Genomic DNA, 27,639 nt, shown 5'->3' with positions numbered 1-27,639 from the left:
GTGCCAGTTTATTCCATCACATGGCATGGGAAGAGCTTTCATGAAATTAGTGAAAAGCTTGAACTGAGCTGAACTGGAGACTGGACTGTATGAATGTTACATTAGATTTTATAGTAATGATATATATATGTATAGATCTGCCAAAGCATATTGGAATTTTATTCACTTAGCATTAGATAATCATCCTTTGAGGCTATTCAAGTGATGTAGAACTTCAAAATTGCCGCCATTTTTTGTTGATGTGAGATGCTGCTGCTGAGAGCTAAGGTAGAATGCATAAGATATCACTCAAAAAATGCTTAAATTGCCAAGTGGGGTGCTGGGAAGGCCACTACCCAAGCTGCCCTAGACACAGGGATATAAAGTTACTCTAGGCCACAAGGAGTCAAAGGGAAATATACCTAATAAATAATTACCTACTTTGTTATAGTAAAATATACTAATATGCGTTCCTCTCTAGATTGCAAGCACTTGTGTTCAGGCCCCATATACCATATTAGTATGATGTACATTCTATTACCCAGTGGGTATCTGCCTTCTAGTATATACCTCTGTGTAATACATGGGTCCTTTATAAATACAGTACTGTATCTTCTCAAAACAAATGTATTTTATATGAAAGAAAACAAATAAAACCAGTCACACTACAATAAGAGCAAATTATATATTTATCTTGGGCAGCATATAAAACCACTTATTGGCTTATTGTTATTTTATATATCGAGCTACAAACCAACAGGGATATTAAACTTTTGGGTTTTGCAGTCACTGTGTTTCCTAAGTGTTCAGAGTAGATAAAATAAGACAAGTAATCAGAGGCACAGAAAGAAGCCATACTGCCAGTCTTGGGTTGGGTTGTTATTGGTTCTGTTAAATATTAGTCATGTGAACAAGTAAGTACTACTCATGTAAAACTGTTTTCTAAAGTTTCCTTTCTTAATATATGTAGACACATGAGTATTAGATCTCCACTCTATCAGTATATAAAGATAAAGGTGAGCTGCGCGCACAAGTCACACCTTGTTGCATTCTTAGGGGGTTAGGGAGACCTGTCTACCCAGTCTGACCCTGTTTGAGTTGTACAATGTTTGTGGGGTTTATTGTATTTTTCAACTACCCCTTCGCACACAGTGTCTCGATTTATATCCAGGCTTTGACTACATAGAACCATTCTTTTATTATTTTCAGCCGGCAGATTAACTGTAGTGTTTAGGGTCCTTGTCATGTTGCAAGGTCAACTTTCAGTTTAGCTTCAGTCTTCTAACAGATGGCTTCATATTATCCTCCAACAACTTCTGGTACAATTAATTGAGTTCTGTGATAGTTAACTGCCCAGTGCCTAATGCAGCAAGGTAGCCCAAAACCATATCACTTTCTACACCATGCTTTATGGTTGGTATCAGTTTCTTCTCTAGAAATGTTGTCTTTGGTACTGTGGCCAAACAACTCCAGGCCTAGGTGCTAATGGCCAAACTTTAGTTATGTAGATCTCATTTGTAAAGTCTAATGGTAGGTTCATGCACTTTGACATGTTTAGTGGGAAGAGCTACCTGTCGCCCCATTACTAGATCTTCTTCCAGCATCTGCTCGCAGCATGAACTTGTTAGGGCAGCCTTGGCAAGTTGGCAGCTGATCGAAGTCTTCTTTGCTTGTAGTTCCTTTTCCAGGAAAGTAAAATGATTGATTTCCAATTGTTTGGCAGTCTATATAATGCCCTTTGCAGACTCATGGTCATCGATAGCCTTCTGAAAGCCTCAGGAAACCCCTTCAGTCTAGGCATGGTCATACCACACACTTCAAGAACAAAGAACAAACCAAACTAAATTTCAGAGGTACACAAGGCAAGTTCCTACAAGAACCTCACTAACAAAGTTCTAATCATTTGCTCCTGATTTTAGGGCTAGTAATAAATTAGGAATGTACTTACTTTTTCCATATGAAAAATAATGAATTACTTTTGATATTAATAATATTAATAATTGAATGAAGATCCAATATCTGTATGAAAAACTCAGAAATTGCCATGAGGTGTATATCATTTTTCATACTTTTTCTGTAAGCCTGTGCAGCAGCCAGTGTGCAAGGCCTAGTGGCTGTTTGGGCCCCAGGAGTATAGATTGGCCCTACAGAGGTCCTGACTGCACAGTTTCTATGTATTTTCAAAAAAGGCTTGGGGTTCATTAATGCAGCTTTTGGGAACAGTGACTTAGAACAGCAAAAAAAGAAGAAATAAAAATCATGACATTTTATAAAGAGCAATAGAAGCAATCGTATCAATATCGTGGATATAACCGTCTAACTATCTGTTATTGTACTACTATTCCCAGCATTCTCAGCAGTCTTCAAGGGATGCAGGAAATTGTAACTGGAGGGTTGCTGGCCTGACATCCCTGATAGATTGTAAGCCTTCATCCTCAGTAAGTATCATGTCTCCTACCTTCATCTCATCCCATTACTTATATGCACAAGGGATTTGCAATCATACTAGTGCTGGGAGTTTACATATTGAAGGTTTCAATAACAGCATTGAGACGTGTGAAATCAGGCTGGCTACCTAGTGAGGTGGAGATTGGCTCAAAGGGCTGTTTAAAAGCACATTGGCTCATATGTGAATTGTACCAAAGTGGGTATATAGCACAAGGCCAAAGGCTGCTGTAATGATCCATGAGACCTGGCATGCCTGCTTGGCCACATACTGGCCTGCCCAACCCTGCCCAACCCTGCCCAGCCCACCCAATACCCACATTTAATCTTCCCAAACCCCATTTTGCAGGAAGCCCCACCCCTTCTTTGAACAAGCCCTGACAGGATTACTGCCTGTCCCTCCATAATGCTGGCTCTGACCACACCTTCCATAAATAGTATATTTACACAATCTGTAGTTATTCTTGTTATGGCATGAAAGATTTAAAGGTTTAGTATTTAAAACTATGGATATTTCTAGGGTCAGTCAGTCAAAAAATGTCTGAAAATTAGGAACATCGTGTAATCATGACTAGACGCAGCTCTCCTTAAAGCTACAGTACAACTGATTGGTATCTACCAAGCTACTATCCCCAACCCTACACCTCCACTTTTGGTATAATCCTGAGCTTATCTCACAATATATATATTTATACAACCATTAAGGAATAACCTTTGTGGTTTGAGTCAGATGTCAAAGAAATTATTAAAATCTACCTAGCAGGGATGATATACTTAATTTAAGACTTAAAATATGACAATCAACCATGGGACCTATTGTATCCACTAGCTGGGCAAACTGGTACCTCAGACCCCTCAGCCTGAATGGAGAAATGACCACAAAGACACAAATGAAGGAGAGTGACCCACTCACAACCAACACTTTCTCCAAAAGACCACCCATAGGCAAAGTAGAAAAGGACCCCCGGACCTACTTGTAAACCTAAATATCTGATACCTGGTATCTCATGTTTTGGCAACGTGGATGTTATTTTTACTTTTACTGTTCCCCCTCTTTTTCCTCTCTCCCCTATCTTTTCTTACCCTCTGAACCCTCTCCTTTCCTTGTTTCATAACTAAGCAATCTACAGAATTGCAATTATTTGTATAACCTGTTAAAAAAAAAAACATAAATAAAGGGTGTGTCACTCTTGCAGGGCGTTCTTAACAAATGTGTGGCTGTTAGTGTTAGCAAGCAATGACAGTCAGTAGTAGAATGGCCAAGTAAGAACATGTATTTGCTAAAAGGCAAAGCCAGTCTCACTTGTCATGTTCAGTTGCAAATCTTGTGAGGCCCAAGGGCTACTGTGCCCCCTACCCTGTTTCCCCGAAAATAGGACATCCTCCGAAAGTAAGGCACCTCCACGATTTTTCACCCCCCTCGGAAAATAAGGCACCCCCCGAAAATAAGACACCCAACTAGGGCTGGAGGATAAATCTCGCCCAAACGATGGAATAAATGTGTACTGTATTCTTCTTCATGGAAAAATAAGACATCCCCTGAAAATAAGACCTAGTGGAAATTTTGGAGCTTAAAAAAATATAAGACAGTGTTTTATTTTCAGGGAAACACGGTAACATGGCAAATGCTAATGCTACTTTTACCTAGAGCACATTCACATTTCTGATGAATAAACACCTATATAAACATGAATAAAAACAGTATATAACAGTAATTTTTCAGATTCCTGTATCCCTATGTTTTATTCTAGTAACGTTTTTAGTTGTTTTATAGCCTTGGTGGAAGGTTGATTATCCATCTTTTCTATTTTGTGTGTACTTCAAACCCCTCAGATTTCAGTCCAAGGCTTATTTATGAGTGTAAATGCAACTGTTTTTTTACCCACAATGCTGTATTTCCCCCAGAATTCCAGTGTCTACCTTTTATATTGCATGAAAATTGTGGCACATTTCTTTGTTGATTTTTTGTGTGTGTATTTGGCGCTTTACATCAGGCCCCCAACTTATAACTTGCAGATTCTGGAAAATGACAGGGGGGCTGCTGTTAGATGCTATAGACCAGTCATCCCCAATCAGTGGCTCGCAAGCAACATGTTACTCACCAACCCCATGGATGTTGCTCGCAGGGGCCTCAGTGCAGGAGCCTATTTTTGAATTCCTGGCTTCAAGTAAAGCTTGAGTTGCGTAAAAACCATTAGTCCTGCCAAACAGAGTCTTCTTATCTCATAGTCTATAATTGGTACCCCAGGAACTCTGAATGCCTGTGTTACTCTCCAATGTTTTTTCCATTTGAATGTGAATTCAAAATTGGGGGACCCTGCCATAGACAGTCACTATTTATTGCCTCTGTTTGAGCCTCTGTGTATCTCTAAGGCCAGGACCCATTTTAAATGCCACTCTGGACCTGCTTATTATCAATAATGGCAAAAGCATTCCCTTCACTAGTTGCATGTGTTATTGCATCCTGATAAAGGAACCCTACTTCTTTATTGCGACAAGTAAGGAGTTTGTATAGGAGCAAAGCATTTTAGCACAGACAATTTTGCTACCATTTTAGCAGTTTGTACTTGCCTCCAGCTTGTGTTTAAATGTATGTATATGTATGTGTAACGCTTTTCTGACCCAATTTAGTATAAACCCAGGCTAGTAGTGAATAGAGAGCATGGGTTACATTTGCGACACTTAATACAAAGGGGTGAGCCTCCGCTATATGGGAGAATCAGGATGGAGCGAGGGTGTAGTGGAACTACAACTAGCTGAGGTGTGGTGTGCAAGTGGTAAAAGATGGACGCCAGAGGATTCTTGCTTAATAACTATGGTACAAGTTTATTGAAAGGCACAACTAAATAGTGCAGCAGGGTTATACTCACAGACACAGCAGTGTATGATGTCACAGATAGTACAGCAGATGTGACACTTTAGGCACAGAATAACCCCTTTGGAGAATGCACAGAGGATTAGCTGATTTCAGGAATGGATGCCCCTTATCTGGAATGGATCCCTCCGGCCGACTATTGATCAGGGTGAGAAACTGCCTGAATACTATGTCTTAACCGCAGTCCTGCAGAAATGGCACACAAAGCCTGGGTAGACTAAACCCTTTAGTTACAACTCCTGGATGGGGCTATTTACTGCCCTTACTAAATAGACTGACTACACTCACCACTCCTAGAGGGTGCTAATAACAAAACTGACTGTGCTGGCTTTACCTCGTTCACGGGGCCCTGTCCCCGACTTATCACTAGGGTAGGTGGTCCCCTAGGGTACAAATGGCTTCTGGGCCTATGTTCTGGTCCAGGCTCAGTTGGGATCTGTCCAGAACACAGCATGCAGCCAAAAGAGGAAGACACTCCCTTGTGCAAGACACTATATAGTCTGCCAAGGGGAGTGGTCAACCTGGGCTAAACCTATAGGGGGCAGCCTAATAACAGTAACCTGATATCAGAGGGCTCTGCCCTATAACAATACAGATTAGATAAAGATAAGGGATAACACCATAGGGAGCTTAACCCTATGGGTCCCTACATTCACCCGGGGGAAAAATCCATTCCGACCCGGCAATGGTAAATAAAAATAAGTACACATTTCAAGCAATAACAGTAGTGCATTGATTTAGTGCAAAAATACAGTATTCATACATCCGTTTCTGATACCCTCTCCTGAGGAGTATCCGGTACATTGGATAGCTGAAAATGAAAAATTTTAAGGCACAGAAAATTTTAACTGTTTCGTTACTAGTTTCGTTTCTGTAAACCATATACAATACATGAGTGTCACTATGTATCACTCAGGCACTTACTTATAAAGATCCTTGAGATACCTTCTGGCTCTGCAACAGAGGTATAACAGGCACAATACTTATAAATCTTGAGTCACCTTCCTGACCACTAAACAGGGGTGCTCAGGCACGCACTTAGGTATCCTAGATATACCACCTGTAACCTGCAACAGGGGCATGACAGATACACTTACACATGAGGATGATCCTGCCTTCACTCAGGGGTCCCCAGGCACAATGCTTGGCTGTAAAGAAATTGTTATTGGGCACAATTTAAACTGTGACACACTCCCACCCATCAACTTTATTAAGTCCAGGCCTTCCACCCTAACCCAGTGTTCATGGATCACTCGACATGCACTTCGTGGTGTGGATTAGGCAATGGTTTCTATCCCTAGATGAGGTAGATGAAAATAGAAGTTGTAGTGGGATGGGGCGCAGCAGTCTTTGGATTGTTCACCCAACTTTTTACAAACTTTACAGTCTCTCACTATAGGATTTGGAGAGTCCCAAACTTTAAAGAACAAAACACACGTCCATCACTGTGGACAAACTGAAAGAAGGGGTCACACCCTATGGCGGCAAAAACACGGCAGTCTCTTTAGAGGTGTGCCCAAAATGGTGGATGGTTTTCCCTTAACCTTAAGGAAGTATACACCCACCTCCCACCCGGGGGAAAATCCCATCTGGGATGAAGATCCAGACCGGCATGGGATTCTCAGTGGAGATTGCGGTCATACTTATCCTTGGTCACCTTGAAAGCGACATAGTAGGCCGGATGGGGCTTGTCGATCTTTGCCCCTGATGGTAGATTAGACAGCAGGGCAAAAGTACGGTCCTTTTGGAATTTACCGCATGACCGGACTCCATGTTTCAGAATGGTTCGTCCGAACCACCATTCTCTCGCCAGGTTTGCCAGGTATTCCGCGTCCTGGTTCCTCTTTGTGGCGTTTTGATGCAGGAGGCCTCCAGGTGTCAGACCTTCTCGCCGGATGAGAACTCCGTAGAGCCACTCGTCTAGGAGCCTCTCCACTTCATCGTATACCCACTCAGGGGCATAGGGCATATAGAAGCCCCAAAGCTGGTACACCTTCTCATTTATGAGCCTCTGGACCCGTGACACAGACCGAAATTTGCTAGCATCAGCCCTCCCTTGGGCAACCCAGCAGGATGTTTCCTTACTGACCGCATGTGGAGGAGGTGGAATGTTAGGCCAGCCTGGCGGGTCACTAGAAGGTCTCTCGTTTGGTCTGGGTGGCTCAAATGGGCGATGCTCCTCATCAGAAGCGCTCTTTGGAAGGGGCCCAAAATCCATAGCCATCCAGTTGGGAACTTGGCGTTGTCTGGCCAATGAACCGCTTATGAAAAGGTCACTCCCGGTGGATGGGGTTGACACAGCACTGGCTCCTTCTGGAGTGGGAGAGCGTGATCTTCCCCTTCCCACTGCTAATTTCAGCAGTGCCAGCTGGGACTGCACCTCTGATGCAGCCGAGGAAATTTTGGAGGATGGTGGGAACTCTGCTTCCCTATCACTGGGCCATATAGCTTCTGAGGCCGCCACAGAAATGGCATCCGCGTCAATCTCTGGGCTAACTGACCTGATGGATACCCCTCCTCCCTCCACCTTTTGTGGTGAGGGTGGCTGCAACGGGTATAGAGCCGTCAACGAGGGTGTTGCGGATCTGGAGGTACCTGGGGTAGAAATGGTTCCTTTCCGGGCTCCCATGGGCCTCGCCCAGCAACGGGTCTGACAAAAAGGACAACAGTCCTCCAGCTCCTTCCAAGCTTGTACTATAGCTTGGCGGCACATCGCACATTGTGGTTCCACCACTACAGTGCCATCTTCAGTCATTCTCTCCCCATAGGTTCCTAGCCACACTAGGCGCTCATGAATGGGGATGTCTTTCTCCACACTTTCTGGGGGAGTTAGGCGCGGCTCATTAGCTTCCGCCATGTCTGGTAACACAAAGGTCACTCTGCAATGGTGGCAATATAGTTCTAATCCTTTGCACAAACTGTCCCAGACTTTAATGGCAGCCTTCAGGCGTGCCTGCGGGTCAATGATTCAGCTGACTTAGCAGCAAGTCTCAGCCCAAATGCCCGGTCGCAGCCGCGATTTCCCGGACAGATGATATATGGCAAAGTACAAAGGTGCTGTTGTACAATCGGTCACAGCCGTGATCCGATCAGTGATATCGCTTTAGAAGGTAGCCCACAGCCGTGGGGTACTCACTGTATGGTAAGCGCTCTATTGCGTCGTCACCCGGGCCGCAGCCGCTGGTCCCGGAGTGATATACCCGATCAATCCTTCTCTGCAGCCGCTGAGTAAGGTTGGTATTTGGACGTTGATAGCGCAGGTGAGAATACTGTAGTGCCGGCAGCCGCACAACACTTTCAGTTCTGGATCAGACTCGAGTAGTGGCACACGCGTCCTCTCTCTGGGAAAGTACAACCCAAAATGGCCGCCGTGATGTCACTATCTCGGGGAAATGGCCGCCCAAATCTCACAAACAACCCGCCTCTCGCGGGATTTCGTCGAAAGGGCGCCAAAGTTACAAGGGCGGTGATGGATAGCTCCGCCAGCCAATGGGATTACACGGGGGGGGAATCCTCAAGCCCGAACCCACGGCCAATTAGTACTCAGAAATTACGATCAGGACTGCGGCGCCTTTTGCCTAACGCGTCCGGCAGTGCCTGTCAGAAATTTTTAAAGTAGCACACACACTTTTACTCAGCCCCTCAGGTAATGGCTCCGATAATTTCAAAATGAATTTAACCCTTCGGGCCCCACGTTGGGCGCCATAAATGTAACGCTTTTCTGACCCAATTTGGTATAAACCCAGGCTAGTAGTGAATAGAGAGCATGGGTTACATTTGCGACACTTAATACAAAGGGGTGAGCCTCCGCTATATGGGAGAATCAGGATGGAGCGAGGGTGTAGTGGAACTACAACTAGCTGAGGTGTGGTGTGCAAGTGGTAAAAGATGGACGCCAGAGGATTCTTGCTTAATAACTATGGTACAAGTTTATTGAAAGGCACAACTAAATAGTGCAGCAGGGTTATACTCACAGACACAGCAGTGTATGATGTCACAGATAGTACAGCAGATGTGACACTTTAGGCACAGAATAACCCCTTTGGAGAATGCACAGAGGATTAGCTGATTTCAGGAATGGATGCCCCTTATCTGGAATGGATCCCTCCGGCCGACTATTGATCAGGGTGAGAAACTGCCTGAATACTATGTCTTAACCGCAGTCCTGCAGAAATGGCACACAAAGCCTGGGTAGACTAAACCCTTTAGTTACAACTCCTGGATGGGGCTATTTACTGCCCTTACTAAATAGACTGACTACACTCACCACTCCTAGAGGGTGCTAATAACAAAACTGACTGTGCTGGCTTTACCTCGTTCACGGGGCCCTGTCCCCGACTTATCACTAGGGTAGGTGGTCCCCTAGGGTACAAATGGCTTCTGGGCCTATGTTCTGGTCCAGGCTCAGTTGGGATCTGTCCAGAACACAGCATGCAGCCAAAAGAGGAAGCCACTTCCTTGTGCAAGACACTATATAGTCTGCCAAGGGGAGTGGTCAACCTGGGCTAAACCTATAGGGGGTAGCCTAATAACAGTAACCTGATATCAGAGGGCTCTGCCCTATAACAATACAGATTAGATAAAGATAAGGGATAACACCATAGGGAGCTTAACCCTATGGGTCCCTACATATGTATAACTTTATTTATAAAGCGACACAAGGGTACGCAAGAGTACAATCTTACAGTATACAGAATTACACACAGGGAGGACAAGTGTTATAATAAATACAATAAATATGTATAAATACACATGGAGTAAGTGCCATGTGGTATGAGACACAGTAGGAAGGAGGTCCCTGCCCCGTAGAGCTTACAATCTAAATAAGCCTTTTGCTTGTAATGTATAAATGCTAAAAGTGTACACAGCGCTATACATTTCTTATTATGAGGCTTGGTGTTTCAAGTGGTAGGATTCAAGTTGTTGCGTAGTGGGGTACCGCAGAGTCAAGCGCTTAGCTGGTTATTGACATTTTTAGGGTTGGTTTTATATTAAGCACATTCTAGCAATCTGTCAGTTGGATTTTTACTAAAATTAGCAGAAAGTTACAGTATTCAAAAGAGGATAGGATTCAAGTGTTTTAACAGTCTGTCTGACAGAACCATTGATGGGTTTTGAGAGTGACGTTGATGTCACCCGCAAAAGTAAGAGCCAAAGACCACCCTGGGGCAAAATGGGTTAATGAATATGCAATCAAAACAATAATCATGAGAGTAGTGTCAGGTTTTGGTCAGAAATAATTAGTTCATTTATGTTTAAGTTGGTGATGTTTCCTCCAAGAGGAAAAATCTGTTTTGCTGAATTCTCTACCTGAAGTGGTTGAACTGGGGTTTGGATCATGGTTTGGATCATGCAAGTGAGGAAATACAGGGTTAATGAAAATAATAGATCCAGGGACTTATCTAATTGTCATGTTGAGGCTAATTGATGAGGCTGCTGATGGTGCTTTTGCCTTCCTCGTGATTAACTAATAGCTAAAACTCAAAGGACATGTGTCTTTTTTGAACCTATGTTACTATGTAAAGCTGAGAGATATATGAGATGATTGGGATATATTGAGAGAGATTGGAGGTGATAATGACATGGAAAATAATGGTTGCTGTCAGGAGTGTATTTAGGAGCAAAAGTAAAAATTAAATAAATGGCCAAAAATGAAATATGAAAAAAGAAAAAGATTGCACAGATATGCTAAAAACAGAAGGATATTTATCTTGTAAAGGATTCCATGCAGGATGCTGCCGCTTTGCAGAGCGATTTGACAAAACTGAGAAACTGGGCAGCAAACTGGAAAATGAGGTTCAATGTGGACAAGTGCAAAGTGATGGAATTTGGTAGAATTAATATAAATGCAAGTTATGCACTAAATGGTAGTGTGAAAAAAGGTGCTTGCGAGGGGACATGATTAGTCTGTACAGGTATAGGACCTGTTATCCAGAATGCTCGGGACCAAGGGTATTCCGGATAAGGGGTCTTTCCGTAATTTGGATCTTCATACATTTGGGGGCTGATTTACTAACCCACGAATTCGAATCCGAATTGGAAAAATTCCGATTGGAAAACAAACATTTTGCGACTTTTTCGTATTTTTTGCGATTTTTTCGGCACCTTTACGACTTTTCGGAAATTATCGTGACTTTTTCGTTACCAATACGATTTGCGCGAAAAAACGCTAGTTTTTCGTAGCCATTCCGAAAGTTGCAATTTTTTCGTAGCGTTAAGACTTGCGAGAAAAGTTGCGTTTTTTTCGTAGCGTTAAAACTTAAAAGGCGCGACGTTTTGCGCAAGTTTTAACACTACGAAAAAAATCGCAACTTTTTGCGCAAGTTTTAACGCTACGAAAAAATCGCAACTTTCGGAATGGCTACGAAAAACTCGCGTTTTTCCGCAAAAATCGTATTGATAACGAAAAAGTCGCGATCATTTTCCGAAAAAATCGCAAAATACCGATCATTATGAAAAAAACGCAATCGGACGCATTCGGCCCGTTCGTGAGTAAGTAAATGGGCCCCTAAGTCTACTAAAAAATCAATAAAACATTAATTAAACCCAAATAGGATTGTTTTGCATCCAGTAAGGGGTAATTATATCTTAGTTGGGATCAAGTACAGGTACTGTTTTATTATTACAGAGAAAAGGGAATCATTTAACCATTAAATAAACCCAATAGGATTGTTCTGCCCCCAATAAGGGGTAATTATATCTTAGTTGGGATCAAATACAGGTACTGTTTTATTATTACAGAGAAAAGGGAATCATTTAACCATTAAATAAACCCAATAGGGCTGTTCTGCCCCAATAAGGGGTAATTATATCTTAGTTGGGATCAAGTACAGGTACTGTTTTATTATTACAGAGAAAAGGGAATCATTTAACCATTAAATAACCCCAATAGGGCTGTTCTGCCGCCAATAAGGGGTAATTATATCTTAGTTGGGATCAAATACAAAGTACTGTTTTATTTTTACAGAGAAAAAGGAAATCAATTTTAAAAATCTGGATTATTTGATTTAAATGGAGTCTACAAGAGACAGGCTTTCCATAATTTGGAGCTTTCTGGATATCAGGTTTCCGGATAAGGGATCCCTTACCTGTACAAGTACTTTGTACATTAGAGGGGGTTATAGGCAGATGGGGGATGTTCTTTTTTTACCCATAAAACAATCAGCGCACCAGAGGCCCCCCTTTAGATTAGAGGAACGGAGCTTCCATTTGAAGCAGTGTAGGGGGTTCCTCACGGTGAGGGCAGTGAGGTTGGGGAATGCCCTTCCTAGTGATGGGGTAATGGCAGATTCTGTTAATGCCTATAAGAGGGGCTCAGTTAGTTTTGATGTTGGTATTTATAGTTTATGTAAGGGAGTGTATAGATCTGAGGGACTCAATGTAACGCCTGCCATGCATGGAAGTCAGGGTCAGTTGCAAGCAGGGCCGGAACTAGGGGTAGGCAGAAAAGGCAGCTGCCTAGGGCACAACGATTGGGGGGTGCCAGGCTGCCTCTCCTGCCTACCCCTAGTCCTCTTCCTCTGTCATTGCCCCCGCCGCTTTTCATTAGCTTGTGCTTTGGCGCGCATGCACCGTTTGGGGGGGGGGAGTGGCCGACCGGGTTGCCTAGGGCGCCCGGTCAGCTTGGCCAGCCCCTGGTTGCAAGACATGTAAATATAAAAATGATGTTGAATGGTCTCTCTCTGGGTATCTGTGTGGTCATTCTAACCTCTCCCAATAATTTGCATCAAAACCCACAAACAATATTCCTTCCTACAGCAGGAGCCTACAGACATCTCCTTCAGCTCTGACCTAGTGTGAGATCAGATGTGAAAACAGCTGTGAAAAGCTTTATTCTTTCCTCATAGTGCTGAATGTGAGGAACTGGCATTTGTGGCCAAATACAAGCTTCCTGAAATATATTATCATCTCAGCTTTTCTCCTTAGGGCTTAGAGGTGAAATTACTGATTAGGCGTATGCCCTCCATAAACATTGTGCGTAGCTTTACATGGCCAATTACAGTTAGAGGTTCCCTTCATGTATTGATAATACTGCGTGATGTCAGCCTTTTTACTTATCACATCTTCTATATAAACATGCTTAGAGTGCTCTTAATGGAACTATTACATAAATAAATGTGTTCCTATGCCCAGGCCACTATCATTATTATACATTTTTGTAATGTTTATTAGTGGAGAGAAGTTGGAAAATATTTCCTGCCTATGTTGACCCTTTTTTTTATAAAAATAAGAAAAATGATGTTGATTTGTAATAGGACCAGTGTGAACTGGTGGTGTCTCAAGGGTTCAGGTTAAGTACAATGGGCCTGATTCACTAAAGGGCGATAAAAATTATCGCACGCTTTTTCGAGTTAAAAAACGCAAAATAACTTGCGCGCGATTCACCATAGTATTATCGCGTGTGAAAAATCGCCATTTTCGCATGGGGTATTTCTCGCACTAGTTTTACCGTTTTGCGTTAATTTCCGCGCTGAAAAGAATACGATCGCATGATTCACTATAACTTTTGCACGCTAAATATCGCATTCGGCTATACGAAAATTAACACCTACTACAGGCAGGCGAAAAATTATACAAAAGTACAGTAAATGATTTTTTGCAATAAAATATGGACTTACAGTGTTATTTATTCAAGTTTGTGTTTCCCCTAGAGTGACGCAGCCGCCAGTTTGCAGCGAAATGGTCATTTTTAATACAGTAATTTTCCGCAAGTATTGGCGTGTATGGCTAACATGGCGTGCGTTCATTTGCGCGACTATTTCTATTTGGCTACAAGTGATGAAATGTTTCGCCAGGCATGGATTCGCAGCGAATTTTTGGACGTGCGTTGAATTTTTTCGCTGCGGATTTTTTCATGCGTTTCGCAAAACAATCCGCCAATGGCAAAACGCATGAAAAAATTCGCCACGCAAAAATTCACCGCACATCCACAAATTGATACAAGTGTCAAAAAATAATAGTCACGGGCAACAATTTTTTTGCCCGCACAACATTTTTGCCGTTTCGGGGATCTTTCGAAAGATTTGCTAATTTTTCACTAAAGAAACCAGAACACATTCGCTCATCACTAGTGGCTACTATTTATAAGCATCTACTATTTATATGTGGCTAATATTTATATACACCATTTATATGCTTCGACAATTTTTATACACTATTTCTATGCTACCATTCATATTCAGCGATTATTCGTGTAATTTAGCGCATGTACAGGCAAATACCGCATTGAAATAGTCTTTCGCGAGTTAAATAACGCTTGCAATATCGCGCGTAAAAAAGCGCGAGTATGCTTATAGTGAATCGTGCGAAAAATCGCCAAAATTAAGCGGCGGTAAAAATTTTAGCGCACAATAAGAATAGCGCACGTTTTATCGCCCTTTAGTGAATCAGGCCCAATGTGTTTATGTAATGGGCCCCTTGAATTGTGCGTGACTTGGTGCTCCTGGCTTATAGGTAATTGTGTGGCCACATACAGAACATGCATTTAAAGGAACGGCATGGCTGTGTTATAGTGTGTATATGGCACACACATTCTCCAACATACCAACAACTGGAAGTTAGAAAATTTAAGGGAAAACTATACCCCCAAACAATGTAGGTCTCTATAAAAATAGATTGCATAAACAAGCTCATACGTAAAACCTGCTTCATCTAAATAAACCATTCCTAAACATATACTTTTTTTAGTAGTGTGTGTGCTATTGGGTAATCCTAAATAGAAATACATGCTAGGCCCCATCAGCCAATTAAAGCAAAGTTCTGCCTTTGCTCCCACACTACTTCCTGTTACAGTCAGAGCTGCATTATTTCCTGTCAGCTGATCTCTGAGGGAGCACCCAGCCCATCACTAAATGGCAGCTCAAGGGAAAGGATGTAAAAGGACAATATTTACTGATATATATATTCCAGTTTGGTGAGATTCTTTAATAGGTCACTTAATATGATATAAACTGTCTGTTGGTTAAGTATTCATTCTGGGGGTGTAGTTTTCCCAGGGGTAGGCAGAAGAGGTACCTGCCTAGGGCGTGACAGTGTGTGTGGGGGGGGGGAGCTAGTAAGGTACCTCTCCTGCCTTCCCCTAGTCCTGGTCTGTCTTAGCTTTCTTACTGGAGATGGCACTGACTATAACTTCCACTAATAAAGTGTAACTTGGACTTTGTCCATAAGAGCATTCCTCTCAAACTGAGCCTAATGTAGCACACATTACTCATGGCTGACATAGACGTTGTATAGTGATGTGTGCTCAGCACAACTGCCAGTGACTTCATTATCTAGACATGTGGCTTCCTGAGTTCAGACATCACACCCTGACTGTATTGTTGTTTGTCCGTTAGCTTTTGTTGGTTTTGTCTTTAGTCACATGGTATTAAAACAAATAAGCACAAAATAGTGTTGGTAAAAATATAACTATAAAATTAATTTTTGAAAAAAGGTCTCAAGCAGGGACAGACACATCAGCTGTGCATACATGTTCACTTAATACAAAATTCATTTTATTTAAGCATCTTGGTTGCTGGTCCCCGTACACCAGGGCGTTTTTTCAAATGTTCATGTTTTAGATAAATATATATTACACAAGAGCCATGAATATCTTGTACATTATAATCTTATAAATGACGCTTAGTGATGTCATTTCTGTCACATGACTCACTGAAACTTGTATATATAATAATTAATGATGATTGTTTCACCAGGCATGGATTTGCAGCAATGTTTGTATTTTGCCACTGGCGAATTTGTTTTGGTCGTGTCAAAATAGGTGCGGTCGCATCAAAAAAATCTTGCATGTCAAAAAAAGACACGCAGCACCCGCATTTTGCAAATTTTTCCATAGAGAATTTCTTGTCAAAGCATAACAGAACAGATTTGCTAATCACTAATAATAAATATCCCCCCTGATGTAAGATATAAAGATATTAGAAGTCACCTCAGAGTTCCATGACTTGCATGAAAGCACTCGGCCTTGTACCTTTATACGGTCAGAGAACTCCTTGTTGCTTGTCCTTATATTCTACAATAGGGGGTACATTATTTACTATATATTTTCCACTGACCTTGTTTACAACCTGCTATGATACATATCCATTTAATGAAGTTAAAGTTATGTTAAGATTGGAGGAAGAAGAAGTGGTTTCTTGTGAATAAATGCCATCATGGTTTTTCAAGATTTTTTCATGACACAGTAATTTTGCCATCTCTGTGACTGATGGCCTTGTTGTTTGGAAACTGCCTACTTGCAAAATATCCTTTACAAAGGACAGAAGGGGCACATTCTAAGGCTGAGAATTTTTCTCTAGACTTGTTTTTCTTCCTGTAACTCTTAGTTTGTCAGATTTAAAGATATTATCTGGCTAAAGGTATGTAAAGAGCAGCATGGCTGCAAGGTCCAGGGCCCTTGAGCAGGAAGGTCTTGAGATGTGTAGGCTGTTTGTTTCTACTGAATGTTACTTTACAACTTATACATACTAAGCAAAGCTATACTTCATGAGAGCGTTGCTGACGAGTGTTTCTTGGAACAATTAGGGCAGAGACTCTTTTAGCCCACAGTCTACTCACATTTCTGACCCCTAGTAAGTTACTATTCAACCTAACTTCATTGTTTAAATTGCACCCATAAGCAAGTTGTTTTTAGTTATTTGCCTTTCTGTCGCTCTCCTACATGAAATAAAACTTGTTGGTTGCTATAGTAGGCGCTGACAATGTGGGTCAGATACGACAGAGAAGGTGGCAACGCGTGTCCTTGGGAGTTACGGTGCTTTGGGCTGACAGTGCAGCTCACATAGTTCCTAAGATTTTAGTTCTCACAGTCTGTATGATGGGCACCAATTAATAAAAAATAGAAATTTAAGTTTTAATGTGAAATCCAAAGCTTTTTGGCATAGTACCCAGAATGTTCAAGGTGAATTAAACAAGAAGCTGCTGGCGTGAGGTAAACTTCTTGGAACGGGAGACAAACTGGTTTAGTAGTAGTTGGTGCCTCCAGTGTGGGCTGCGTGAATTCTTCACTTCTCTATCCTTGGGCCATGTCTTAACAACTGGAAGAAGAGCATTTTCAGAAAGTTTGGGCTAAAGTGCCCCTTTTCAGTCCATCTCAGCTCATGATAAATACATACAAATACTGATACACCCCATGTAATGCGTTATAGTTCTAGAGGTATCCGGCACTCCTCATACTGGGCCACATAACTCATAACAAGGTTACAGATATATAGAATGTTTGGATTCCCCAGATGTAGTTCCAGGAATATCCCGAGCAGTAAATCATCACTCATCACAAACCTCACCCTGATTGGCCTTCAGTCTGGGCCCCCTTAGCTCATAGCTTGAACATAAGTAACATAAGTTATAGGGAAAATGTAATAAAAAGGAGCAAAGCTTGATTGGTTGTATAGGTAAATAGTAGGGATGCACCGAATCCAGGATTTGGTTTGGTATTCGGCCAGGATTCGGCCTTTTTCGGCAGGGTTTGGATTTGGCCGAAACCACAATCCTGGTCAAACCGAATCCAAATCCTAATTAGCATTTGCTAATTAGGATTTGGAAGGGTTAAATTTATCGTTGTGCACGGCGACATTTAACCCTTCTGTATCCTAATTAGCATATCCTAATTAGGATTCACTTTGGTATTTGGCCGAATCCCTTACCATAGATTCAGGGGTTCGCCTGAACCCAAAAAACTGGGTTCGGTGCATCCCTAGTAAATAGAGCAGTAACAAACTGGTCTTGTTACCTATACAGGTATAGGACCCATTATCCAGAATGCTCGGGACCAAGGGTATTCCGAATAAGGGGTCTTTCCGTAATTTGGATCTCAACACCTTAAGTCTACTAAAAAATCAATAAAACATTAATTAAACCCAATATGATTGTCTTAGTTGGGATCAATTACAAGGTACCGTTTTATTTCTACATAGAAAAAGGAAATCAGTTTTACAATTTTGAATTACTTGATTATAATGGAGTCTATGGGAGACAGGCTTTCCGTAATTCGGAGCTTTCTGGATAATGGGTTTCCGGATAAGGGGTCTGATACCTGTACAACCAATCAGCTGGGAGCATATACAGGTCAGTTGTTTAAAAGCAAACATCTTATTGTTGCTATGGATTATTGCACCTCGGCAAACGTGGAGGCAGATTTAATAAAACTCAAATTTTTCTAATTTTTTAAAAAATTCTAATAAACTCATTTACACAAATGTCTGACAATTATCAAAAACCCTAGGGCACATGCGGGAAAAAGTCACCAACTTTTTCAACTTGTCTCCAGTTGTAAGGGGGCCCATTGACTACATGATCTCAACCAGTTTTAGTATTTTCAGATTCGGAATTAAGGCAGTTTTGTCGCATAGTAAGTTTTGGAAAAGTAGTGACTGTTTTCTGCAACTTTTAGTGCTAAAAAATCTGAATGAGAAGAAAAAAAAATCTGACTGTTAGTAAATCGTCCCCTTAGTGTCTTTTATTACAAATGGGGGCTTGATCACTGATGTGCCAGTCACCCTGCTATAGTGCCAGCGGTACCCAGGGTATTAAAAAAGCTTGCACCCCAAATGCTTCTGTAGCTCATAACAAGGATACACATACAGTGTATATAGAACATAAATATCTGTTTAAAAGTCACAATGCTATAGTCCAAGGTGGAGCTCCAAGTTTTTGGATCTGTGTCATGTGTTATTATATCTGTGTCATTATGGGAGTCCTACAGGCAGAGCCGGCGTGTTCCATTATCATTCCTCCAATGTACACGATGTTATACGCAGGTATAGCGATCAAAGGGCACCCTTACGGCCATGCATATTTTGCCTTGTGCTTGATACACTAGGGGGCACATTTACTAATCCTCGAATCCAAATCTCGAATGGGGAAAAAACGGATTGGAAATGGAAAATTTGGCGATTTTTTTTCGTCGCCATCACAATTGTTTTTTATGTGTCGCGACTTTTCCGGCGACGTCGTGACTTTATCGTATTTTGCGTGATTATTCCATCGCCGTCGTGATTTTTTCAGTATTGTGCTATAGTAAACAGCGGGAAAAACCAATCTGAATTTTTCGCAACGGGGACAAAAAAAGTCACGGAAAATATACGATAAAGTCGTAACGACGACGAAAAAGTCACGCAAAATCCGAAACAATCATGACAGTGACGAAAAAATCGCTAAAATACCGATCATTGCGGAAAAAACGCATTCGGACGCTTTCGGACGTTCGTGGATTAGTAAATGTATGTATGTATGTATATCTTTATTTATAAAGCGCTACTTATGTACGCAGCGCTGTACAGTAGAATACATTAATACAGACAGGGGGTTAAAGATAATGGATAAATACAAAGTACACCAATACAAATAAATACAAGTTACAGTTGCAATAAGAGTCAGAAACACAAGATAAAGGAGGTCCCTGCCCCGTAGAGCTTACAATCTATATGGGAGGGGTAACTAACAGACACAAATGGGCAAATGTAAGTGCTGTAGGTCACAGTGGGTGACATTACAGTATAAGTACATACCTAGTAGTAGGTGCAATGCAATATATATACTATATACACAACAACAGTTCATTTTTTACACAGTCATAAGTAATACTTGGTTGTATGCTCTCCTGATGTACTTACCACCAGTCTGTATAACTACGCTATTCCGGCTCTGTAACACAGATCCCAATACGTAATGAACTGATTTTGGCATCTTCTTTTAGATGTAATCTATCTAAGGTTACAATATCTATCTGCGATACACAGTAGGTAGATGAAGATAGAGAGGTAATTGTCCCAGTACTTGCACTAAGGGCTCTGGCACACGGGGGAGATTAGTCGCCCGCGATTAACTCCCTGTTCGCGGGCAACTAATCTCCCCGAGTTGCCTACCCCTGCCATCCCACCGGCGAACATGTAAGTCGCCGGCGGGATGGCAGACGCGGCGGCGCGATTTAGCGCAAATCGCCGAAAAAGACTTGCGAGTCTTTTTCGGCGATTTCCGGAAATCGCCCCGCCGCGTCTGCCATCCCGCCGGCGACTTACATGTTCGCCGGTGGGATGGCAGGGGTAGGCAACTCGGGGAGATTAGTCGCCCGCGAACAGGGAGTTTTATCGCGGGCGACTAATCTCCCCCGTGTGCCAGAGCCCTAAACGTAGCAAGAGATAAGGTATTTCCCAAACAACAACACAACTTTGCAGCTACAGGAGATCAATTTAAAAGTCAGTTTCTTAGTATAGCATTTGCCAAAATATAGTGAACATTAAGGGCACCGCGTATGCCATCCCACCGGCGATTTACATTCTCGCTGGTGGGATGGAATTTCGGGGAGATTAGTCGCCTGCGACAAGGGAGACTTGTCGCGCGGCGACTAATCTCCCCGTCTGTCACAGCCCTAGAGAGCCACAGGAAACCAGAAGACATAAGTGGGCTCTCCTTGCCATGAAGATCCCTACAGTGTAGGGCTGCTGGGGTTGCAGTTTCTGATGGAATTTCTTATATGCAAAGAATAACAATGCATTGTGGGTTATGTAGTTCCTGCATGCTGTCTGTAAGCTGGGGAGAAGTTGTTACAATTTGTAACATCAGTGTTTTAGTCCCTCCTCCCCTGCCAGGATTTCAAATGATGCAGAAAGAGAAGAACTGTTTTGTAGCTGGATTTCAGCATATAAAAATGGTATTTATTTATTTATACTTTTTGAAGATTGCAGTGATACCTATATTAGGGGCTTCTGTGTTATGTGGGGTTTGGTTTGGAAGCTGAAGTTCCCCTTTAAAAGAATTAAATTCCTGTCCTAAAATTAAAGTATATTTTATAATTAATATTTTTTTTATATCATTATATTAATTATATTCTATATACTGATGTCCTGCGAATCCACAGTCTTATTTCTTGATATAAGTACATATGTCATGGGGTTACAAATACAGGTATGGGATCCCTTATCCGGAAACCCGTTATCCAGAAACCTCTGAATTATAGAAAGCCCGTCTCCCATAGACTCCATTTTAACCAAATAATTTAGAATTTTAAAACTGATTTCCTTTTTCTTTGTAATAATAAAACAGTACCTGTACTTGATCCCAACTAAGATATAATTACCCCTTATTGGGGGCAGAACAGCCCTATTGGGTTTATTTCATGGTTAAATGATTCCCTTTTCTCTGTAATAATAAAACAGTACCTGTACTTGATCCCCACTAAGATATAATTACCCCTTATTGGGGGCAGAAAAGCCCTATTGGGTTTATTTAATGGTTAAATGATTCCCTTTTCTCTGTAATAATAAAACAGTGCCTGTACTTGATCCCAACTAAGATATAATTACCCCTTATTGGGGGCAGAACAATCCTATTGGGTTTATTTAATGGTTAAATGATTCCCTTTTCTCTGTAATAATAAAACAGTACCTGTACTGGATCCCAACTACGATATAATTACCCCTTATTGGGGGCAGAACAGCCCTATTGGGTTTATTTAATGGTTAAATGATTCCCTTTTCTCTGTAATAATAAAACAGTACCTGTACTTGATCCCAACTAAGATATAATTACCCCTTATTGGGGGCAGAACAGCCCTATTGGGTTTATTTAATGGTTAAATGATTCCCTTTTCTCTGTAATAATAAAACAGTACCTGTACTTGATCCCAACTAACATATAATTACCCGTTATTGGGGGCAGAACAGTCCTATTGGGTTTATTTAATGGTTAAATGATTCCCTTTTCTCTGTAATAATAAAACAGTACCTGTACTGGATCCCAACTAAGATATAATTACCCCTTATTGGGGGCAGAACAGTCCTATTGGGTTTAATTAATGTTTAGACTTAAGCTATGGAGATCCAAATTATGGAAAGACCACTTATCCGGGAAACCCTTGGTCCCGAGCATTCTGGATAACAGATCCTATACCTGTATAAGCCTCAGTAAGATAGCGTTGGAAGTTTTTCTTTATTGATGTTTTGTTGTTCCAATAGTTAATTATTTATGCTAAGTTTATTTGCCTCTTTATGACAAATAAATGACCACCTTTTTGACAAATAGCTCTCTATGTGAATAAATTTCTGCTCAAGAATATGCCTTTCTTTGAGATGTTTCTGACAAATTGCAAATCTCATAGAAACCGCACATCCCTATGTGTTAGCTTGTAGCTCAGTTCAGATCCATCAGGGAACCTTGTTTATTTTTTATATTTTTGTATTATTTTTAATAGGCCTGTGTAAATGTCAGGCTTCCAGGGTTGTGTTCAGGTAACAGTGCAGCTCCTGTTATATACTGCAAGAATCAAATACATTTAAAATATTGGGCAATAGAGCTATAATACAGGACAAATTGTATTTCTTTGGAAGATTATTTATGGTATAGCTGCAGATATTTATTAACTGGGGGTTTTTTTATATATAAGTTTAAGGTTACATTAACTGTAAATTAACTTTTAAAATTGATTGCACATAAACAAGAGAATAAAGTGGTGGTGAAAAATGTTAGATGTCAAATTAAATCTGGGAATTAATTTAGGAACGTGAAGGGTCAAAAGGGATACTGTCATGGTTTTTATGGGGTACTTTTTATTCCTAAATTACACTGTTTACATAGCAAATATTTCACTCTGCCATTTAAAATGTTATTCTTGAACCAACAAATGTATTTTTAGCTGTAATATTGGTATGTAGGCGCCATCTCAGTGCATTGTGCCTGAGTCTGAGCTTTCAGAAGGAGCCAGCGCTACACATTAGAACTGCTTTCAGGTAACCTATTGTTTCTCTTACTCCCATGTAACTGGAGGAGTCCCAAGCCGGACTTGGATTTCTTACTATTGAGTGCTATTCTGATACCTACTGGGAGCTGCTATATTGCTTATAATGGAGTCTATAGAAAATGGACTTTCCGGTTAACTGGAAACTGGTTTCTGGATAGCAGATCCTATACGTGTAGAAAAGTATACATATGCCCTGGGCGATGCCACCTGCAGGGATACAGTTTTGAGCATTAAAGACTTTTAAAATGTGACCTTATATTATGGGTATTGTAGTATGTACATTTATACCTTTAAAGGAGAAGGAAAGGCTAATAAAGAGTTAATCTCAAGCTGCAGGCATACCTTCAGTTGTCTCAATAGTGCCCTTAAGTCTCCCCATATTTCACCTGTTTAGAAGATCTGAAGCCAAACAGAAAGAAAAAACGCTGAGCTGTGTAAAGAAAGTTCCCATAATGCCTCGCTCCTGCACAGACACCCAGACCAAGTGAACATGCTCAGTTAGTTAGACTATAAGTCAGCTTCCTGCTGATTGGCTCAGATCCACATTCCTAAGGGGGAGGGAGTAAGTTCTTAGCATTCTTGAGGGTGGGGGGAGCAGGAGAGAGCAGAGAGCAGAAAGCTGTGTGTCTCTGGCACAGGAATTACAGACACAACTAATCTTTTGACAGAGAAGTCAGTGCAGCGTTTCTGTGAGTGCTTATGGCTGTATTTACATAGACCTTTCTGATAAAGCTTACTTAGTTTTTACCTTTCCTTCTCGTTTAATTTACTTCACCGTCAAAAATATTTTTTTAAGTGAAAATGTTTTTAATATTAGTGGAGCTACTTAGTATAACATGTTTGTACATAAATTATAGAACTGAAGATAATAAAAGTAATAAATCCATGTTTAAATAATGGCTTTTTGATTGCTTTGTAGGTTAGGAATCCGAAACAATGGGCGACTGGAGTTTTCTGGGGAGACTATTGGAAAATGCTCAAGAACACTCAACAGTCATTGGCAAGGTTTGGTTGACAGTGCTCTTTATCTTCCGGATCCTGGTACTGGGAGCTGCAGCAGAGGAGGTTTGGGGGGATGAACAGTCTGACTTCACTTGCAATACGCAGCAACCAGGTTGTGAGAACGTCTGCTATGACAAAGCATTTCCTATTTCTCACATTAGGTTCTGGGTCCTCCAGATTATTTTTGTGTCTACTCCTACCCTTATCTACCTGGGCCATGTCCTGCACATTGTGCGAATGGAAGAAAAGAGGAAAGAGAAAGAGGAGGAGCTAAAGAAGTGCATTAAAGGTGCCAGTGAAAAGGAACATTTAATAAAGGGTGGTGAAAAGAAGGAAAAGCCACCTATTAGAGACGAGAGGGGAAAAATCAGGATAGGAGGTGCCCTTCTTCGCACCTATGTCTTTAATATCATCTTCAAGACTTTGTTTGAGATTGGCTTTATTGTAGGACAGTATTTCTTATATGGTTTTCAGCTAAAACCCCTATACAGGTGCAGCCGTTGGCCTTGTCCTAACACCGTGGACTGTTTTATTTCACGGCCAACGGAAAAGACCATTTTTATCATATTTATGCTTGTAGTGGCTTGTGTGTCTCTTTTGCTGAATATGTTAGAGATATATCATCTGGGGTGGAAAAAACTCAAGCAAGGCATGACAAACAGATACATCCCTGATCCTTCTTGCAACAAATCAGAACCTCCAAGCCCTCAAACTGCCCCATCTAGCATGTCCTTTCCACCATACTATACTGATGTGGCAGCTGCACTTCCAGTCTTGCATCATGCATATGCCAGGTTCTCTGCTCCAGACTTCAAAATAACATCTGTGCCGGAGGAAGCTCTAGAGTCTCCTTCTCTGATGAGCCATCATGAACATCTCATAGCTGCATCTGAGCAAAACTGGACCAATCTAGCAGTGGAACGTGAGAGAATGTCTAGGTCAAGCAGTGGCAGTTCTTGCAGTGCTACTACCTCTGCCTTAGACAGTCTGAGAAATGATGGAGGATGTGAGGAGATGCTAACAACAGAAGCCAGTGGAAGCAGTGCAAGGGCAGAAGACAGACCTGTGACCACCAGGGTGGAAATGCACCAGCCGCCTGTCATGATAGACGCAAGAAGACTCAGCAGGTCTAGCAGGTCCAGCAGTAGCAGAGCAAGGTCAGATGACTTAGCTGTCTAACAGAGGAAAGTGAAGCCAGCAAGGAAATCTATCAGTGCCTACATTGCTGGTTAGACAATAAAGAGCAAAATGAGAAACAAGTGTACTTGATTCATCCGTTAAGTGCTACTGAGCATACGATAAGTATGTTTTGCACTAAAAGGGTCAGAATGAGTCAGGGGTTTGTATTATTTAAAGCAGACTAGGAAAGACAGACTAGTGAAACCGAGGGGAAAGGTTTTCTTTCCCCACAAGAATTGAAGCATGTTGCTAAATGCATACTGTGAGTTGTAATGGGTGTTGTGTCATTTAGGGTTCCCAGGTGTAAACTTCATGTCTGGGCATTTCAAATGCTATACTAAAATAACAATCATCATAGTATCTGATATATGCTACAGGTTATTTTTCTCTAAGTGGATTCAAAGCACTTTACAGGTCTTTAGGCAGCCATCTTTGGACACCACCAAGTATGCACGGGCTATAATGTTGATAGCCTAAAGTCAGTTCTTCACCACTTACCCAGGGCCTTAAACAGAAAACACAAGTTATAAAAGAAATATTTACTCAGTGTAATAGGGTAACTAGACCACCCGTTAAAGGAGAAGGAAAGTCATTTTGGCATTTTACTGCGAATAGATTTGCCAGATTAGTGCCACCTAGAACACTATATTTATTCTGCAGAAAGCATTACCATACTTGAGTAAAGAGCCCTAAAAGCTCCCTCTGTTTGTTTAAGATAGCAGCTGCCATTTTAGCTTGGTCTCAGTAGCTTCCTGCTGCAGCGCTAGCCTTGGTAGCTCAGATTACACATTCCTCAGGGTGGGATGAGTGAGTTTTATGAATTCTTATGGGAGGGGGGAGCAGGAGAAGGGAGAGGAGAGAGCTGCTCAGACTCTGGGCCCAGTAATGAAGGATTTTTCTGAGAGAGGAAGTCAGATACCCAAGAACATGTTTACAAAAAAGGAGACAAGAAATCCTGTGTTTCTTTTGATAGAGGACTCAGTGCAGTGTTTCTGTGAAACTAAAGAAATAATGCCTGGGGTGCATTGTGTGCATTAAGCCCTTAGCTTCTCAAAAATAGTTCTTTTGTAAAGCATTCAAAGTTTCAGATGTTTTAATCATGTAGCTTTAGAAACTTGAGTATTCTTCATTTCTGAACACATTTTTTGGAATTCTCTATAGACAATACCCACGTTATACTGTAACAGGCAGACCATGTGTCTGGAATTCCCAAGCACTCCATATATAAAGCAGTGATCCTCAACCATTGGTTCAGGAGTAACATGTTGCTCCCCAACCCCTTGGATGTTGCGCTCAGTGGCCCCAAAGCAGGTGCTCATTTTTGAATTTCTGGCTTGGGGGCAAGTTTTGGTTGCATAAAAACCAGGTGTACTGCCAAACAGAGTCTCCTGTAGGCTGTCAGTCTACATAGGGGCTATCAGAATGCAAATCACAGCCCATATGTGTCACCCCTAGGAACTTTTTTATGCTTGTGTTTCTCCCCAAATCTTTTTACATTTAAATATGGCTTGCAGGTAAAAAAAAAAATAAAAAGGTTGGGGACCCCTGATATATAGGAACACTACTTGATACTGAAATGCTTCGGATAAGCTATTTGTTTGTAACTAACCTGCATGTTGAGCAAGTTTTGTTTTAAATAGTTGATCATAAAAACAATAATTAAAAAAACATTGTTTTGTTAGATAGAAATTGGTTTGTATCATGTATTTAGATATGTTAGTTGTGCAGGTATAATGTTACATATCTGCAAAATGGTGTTATATAAATGTCTCAAGGGATTACATAATGTGTAATGTGTATTGGTTGGTAGAAACACCCAAATCAAATATGCAATTACAGTACAGTGAGAGCTGTCTGAGAGAAGCAGTGCAATCCATAACTACAGGTATGGGACCTATTATCCAGAATGCTCAGGACCAAGGGTTTTGAGGATAAGGGATCTTTCTGTAATTTGGATCTTCATACTTTGTCTAAAAAAAAATCATTTAAACATTGATAAACTCAAATAATTAATAAACCCAATAGGATGACTTTGCCTCTAATAAGCATTAATTATATCTTAGTTGGGATCAAGTACAGGTACTGTTTTATTATTACAGAGAAAAGGGAATCATTTAACCATTAAATAAACCCAATAGGGCTGTTCTGCCCCCAATAAGGGGTAATTATATCTTAGTTGGGATCAAGTACAGGTACTGTTTTATTATTACAGAGAAAAGGGAATCATTTAACCATTAAATAAACCCAATAGGGCTGTTCTGCCCCCAATAAGGGGTAATTATATCTTAGTTGGGATCAAGTACAGGTACTGTTTTATTATTACAGAGAAAAGGGAATCATTTAACCATTAAATAAACCCAATAGGGCTGTTCTGCCCCCAATAAGGGGTAATTATATCTTAGTTGGGATCAAGTACAGGTACTGT

The 27,639-nt window shown here is 41.2% G+C and overlaps 1 protein-coding gene across 1 annotated transcript; it reads left to right on the top strand.

Annotated features, from left to right (window-relative positions):
- Window positions 1-1,283: 1,283 nt before the first annotated feature.
- On the top strand, window positions 1,284-25,291 carry gja3 (gap junction protein alpha 3). The gene is given in 3 exon segments (NM_001114249.1): window positions 1,284-1,392; window positions 2,328-2,417; window positions 23,953-25,291. A coding segment is annotated over 1 exon segment (1,245 nt). The 5' UTR covers window positions 1,284-1,392; window positions 2,328-2,417; window positions 23,953-23,969; the 3' UTR covers window positions 25,215-25,291.
- Window positions 25,292-27,639: the final 2,348 nt, after the last annotated feature.

This window comes from Xenopus tropicalis, chromosome 2 (assembly GCF_000004195.4).
Source record: "Xenopus tropicalis strain Nigerian chromosome 2, UCB_Xtro_10.0, whole genome shotgun sequence".
Lineage (NCBI taxonomy): Eukaryota > Metazoa > Chordata > Amphibia > Anura > Pipidae > Xenopus > Xenopus tropicalis.
This window is presented reverse-complemented; position numbering and strand designations above follow the sequence as displayed.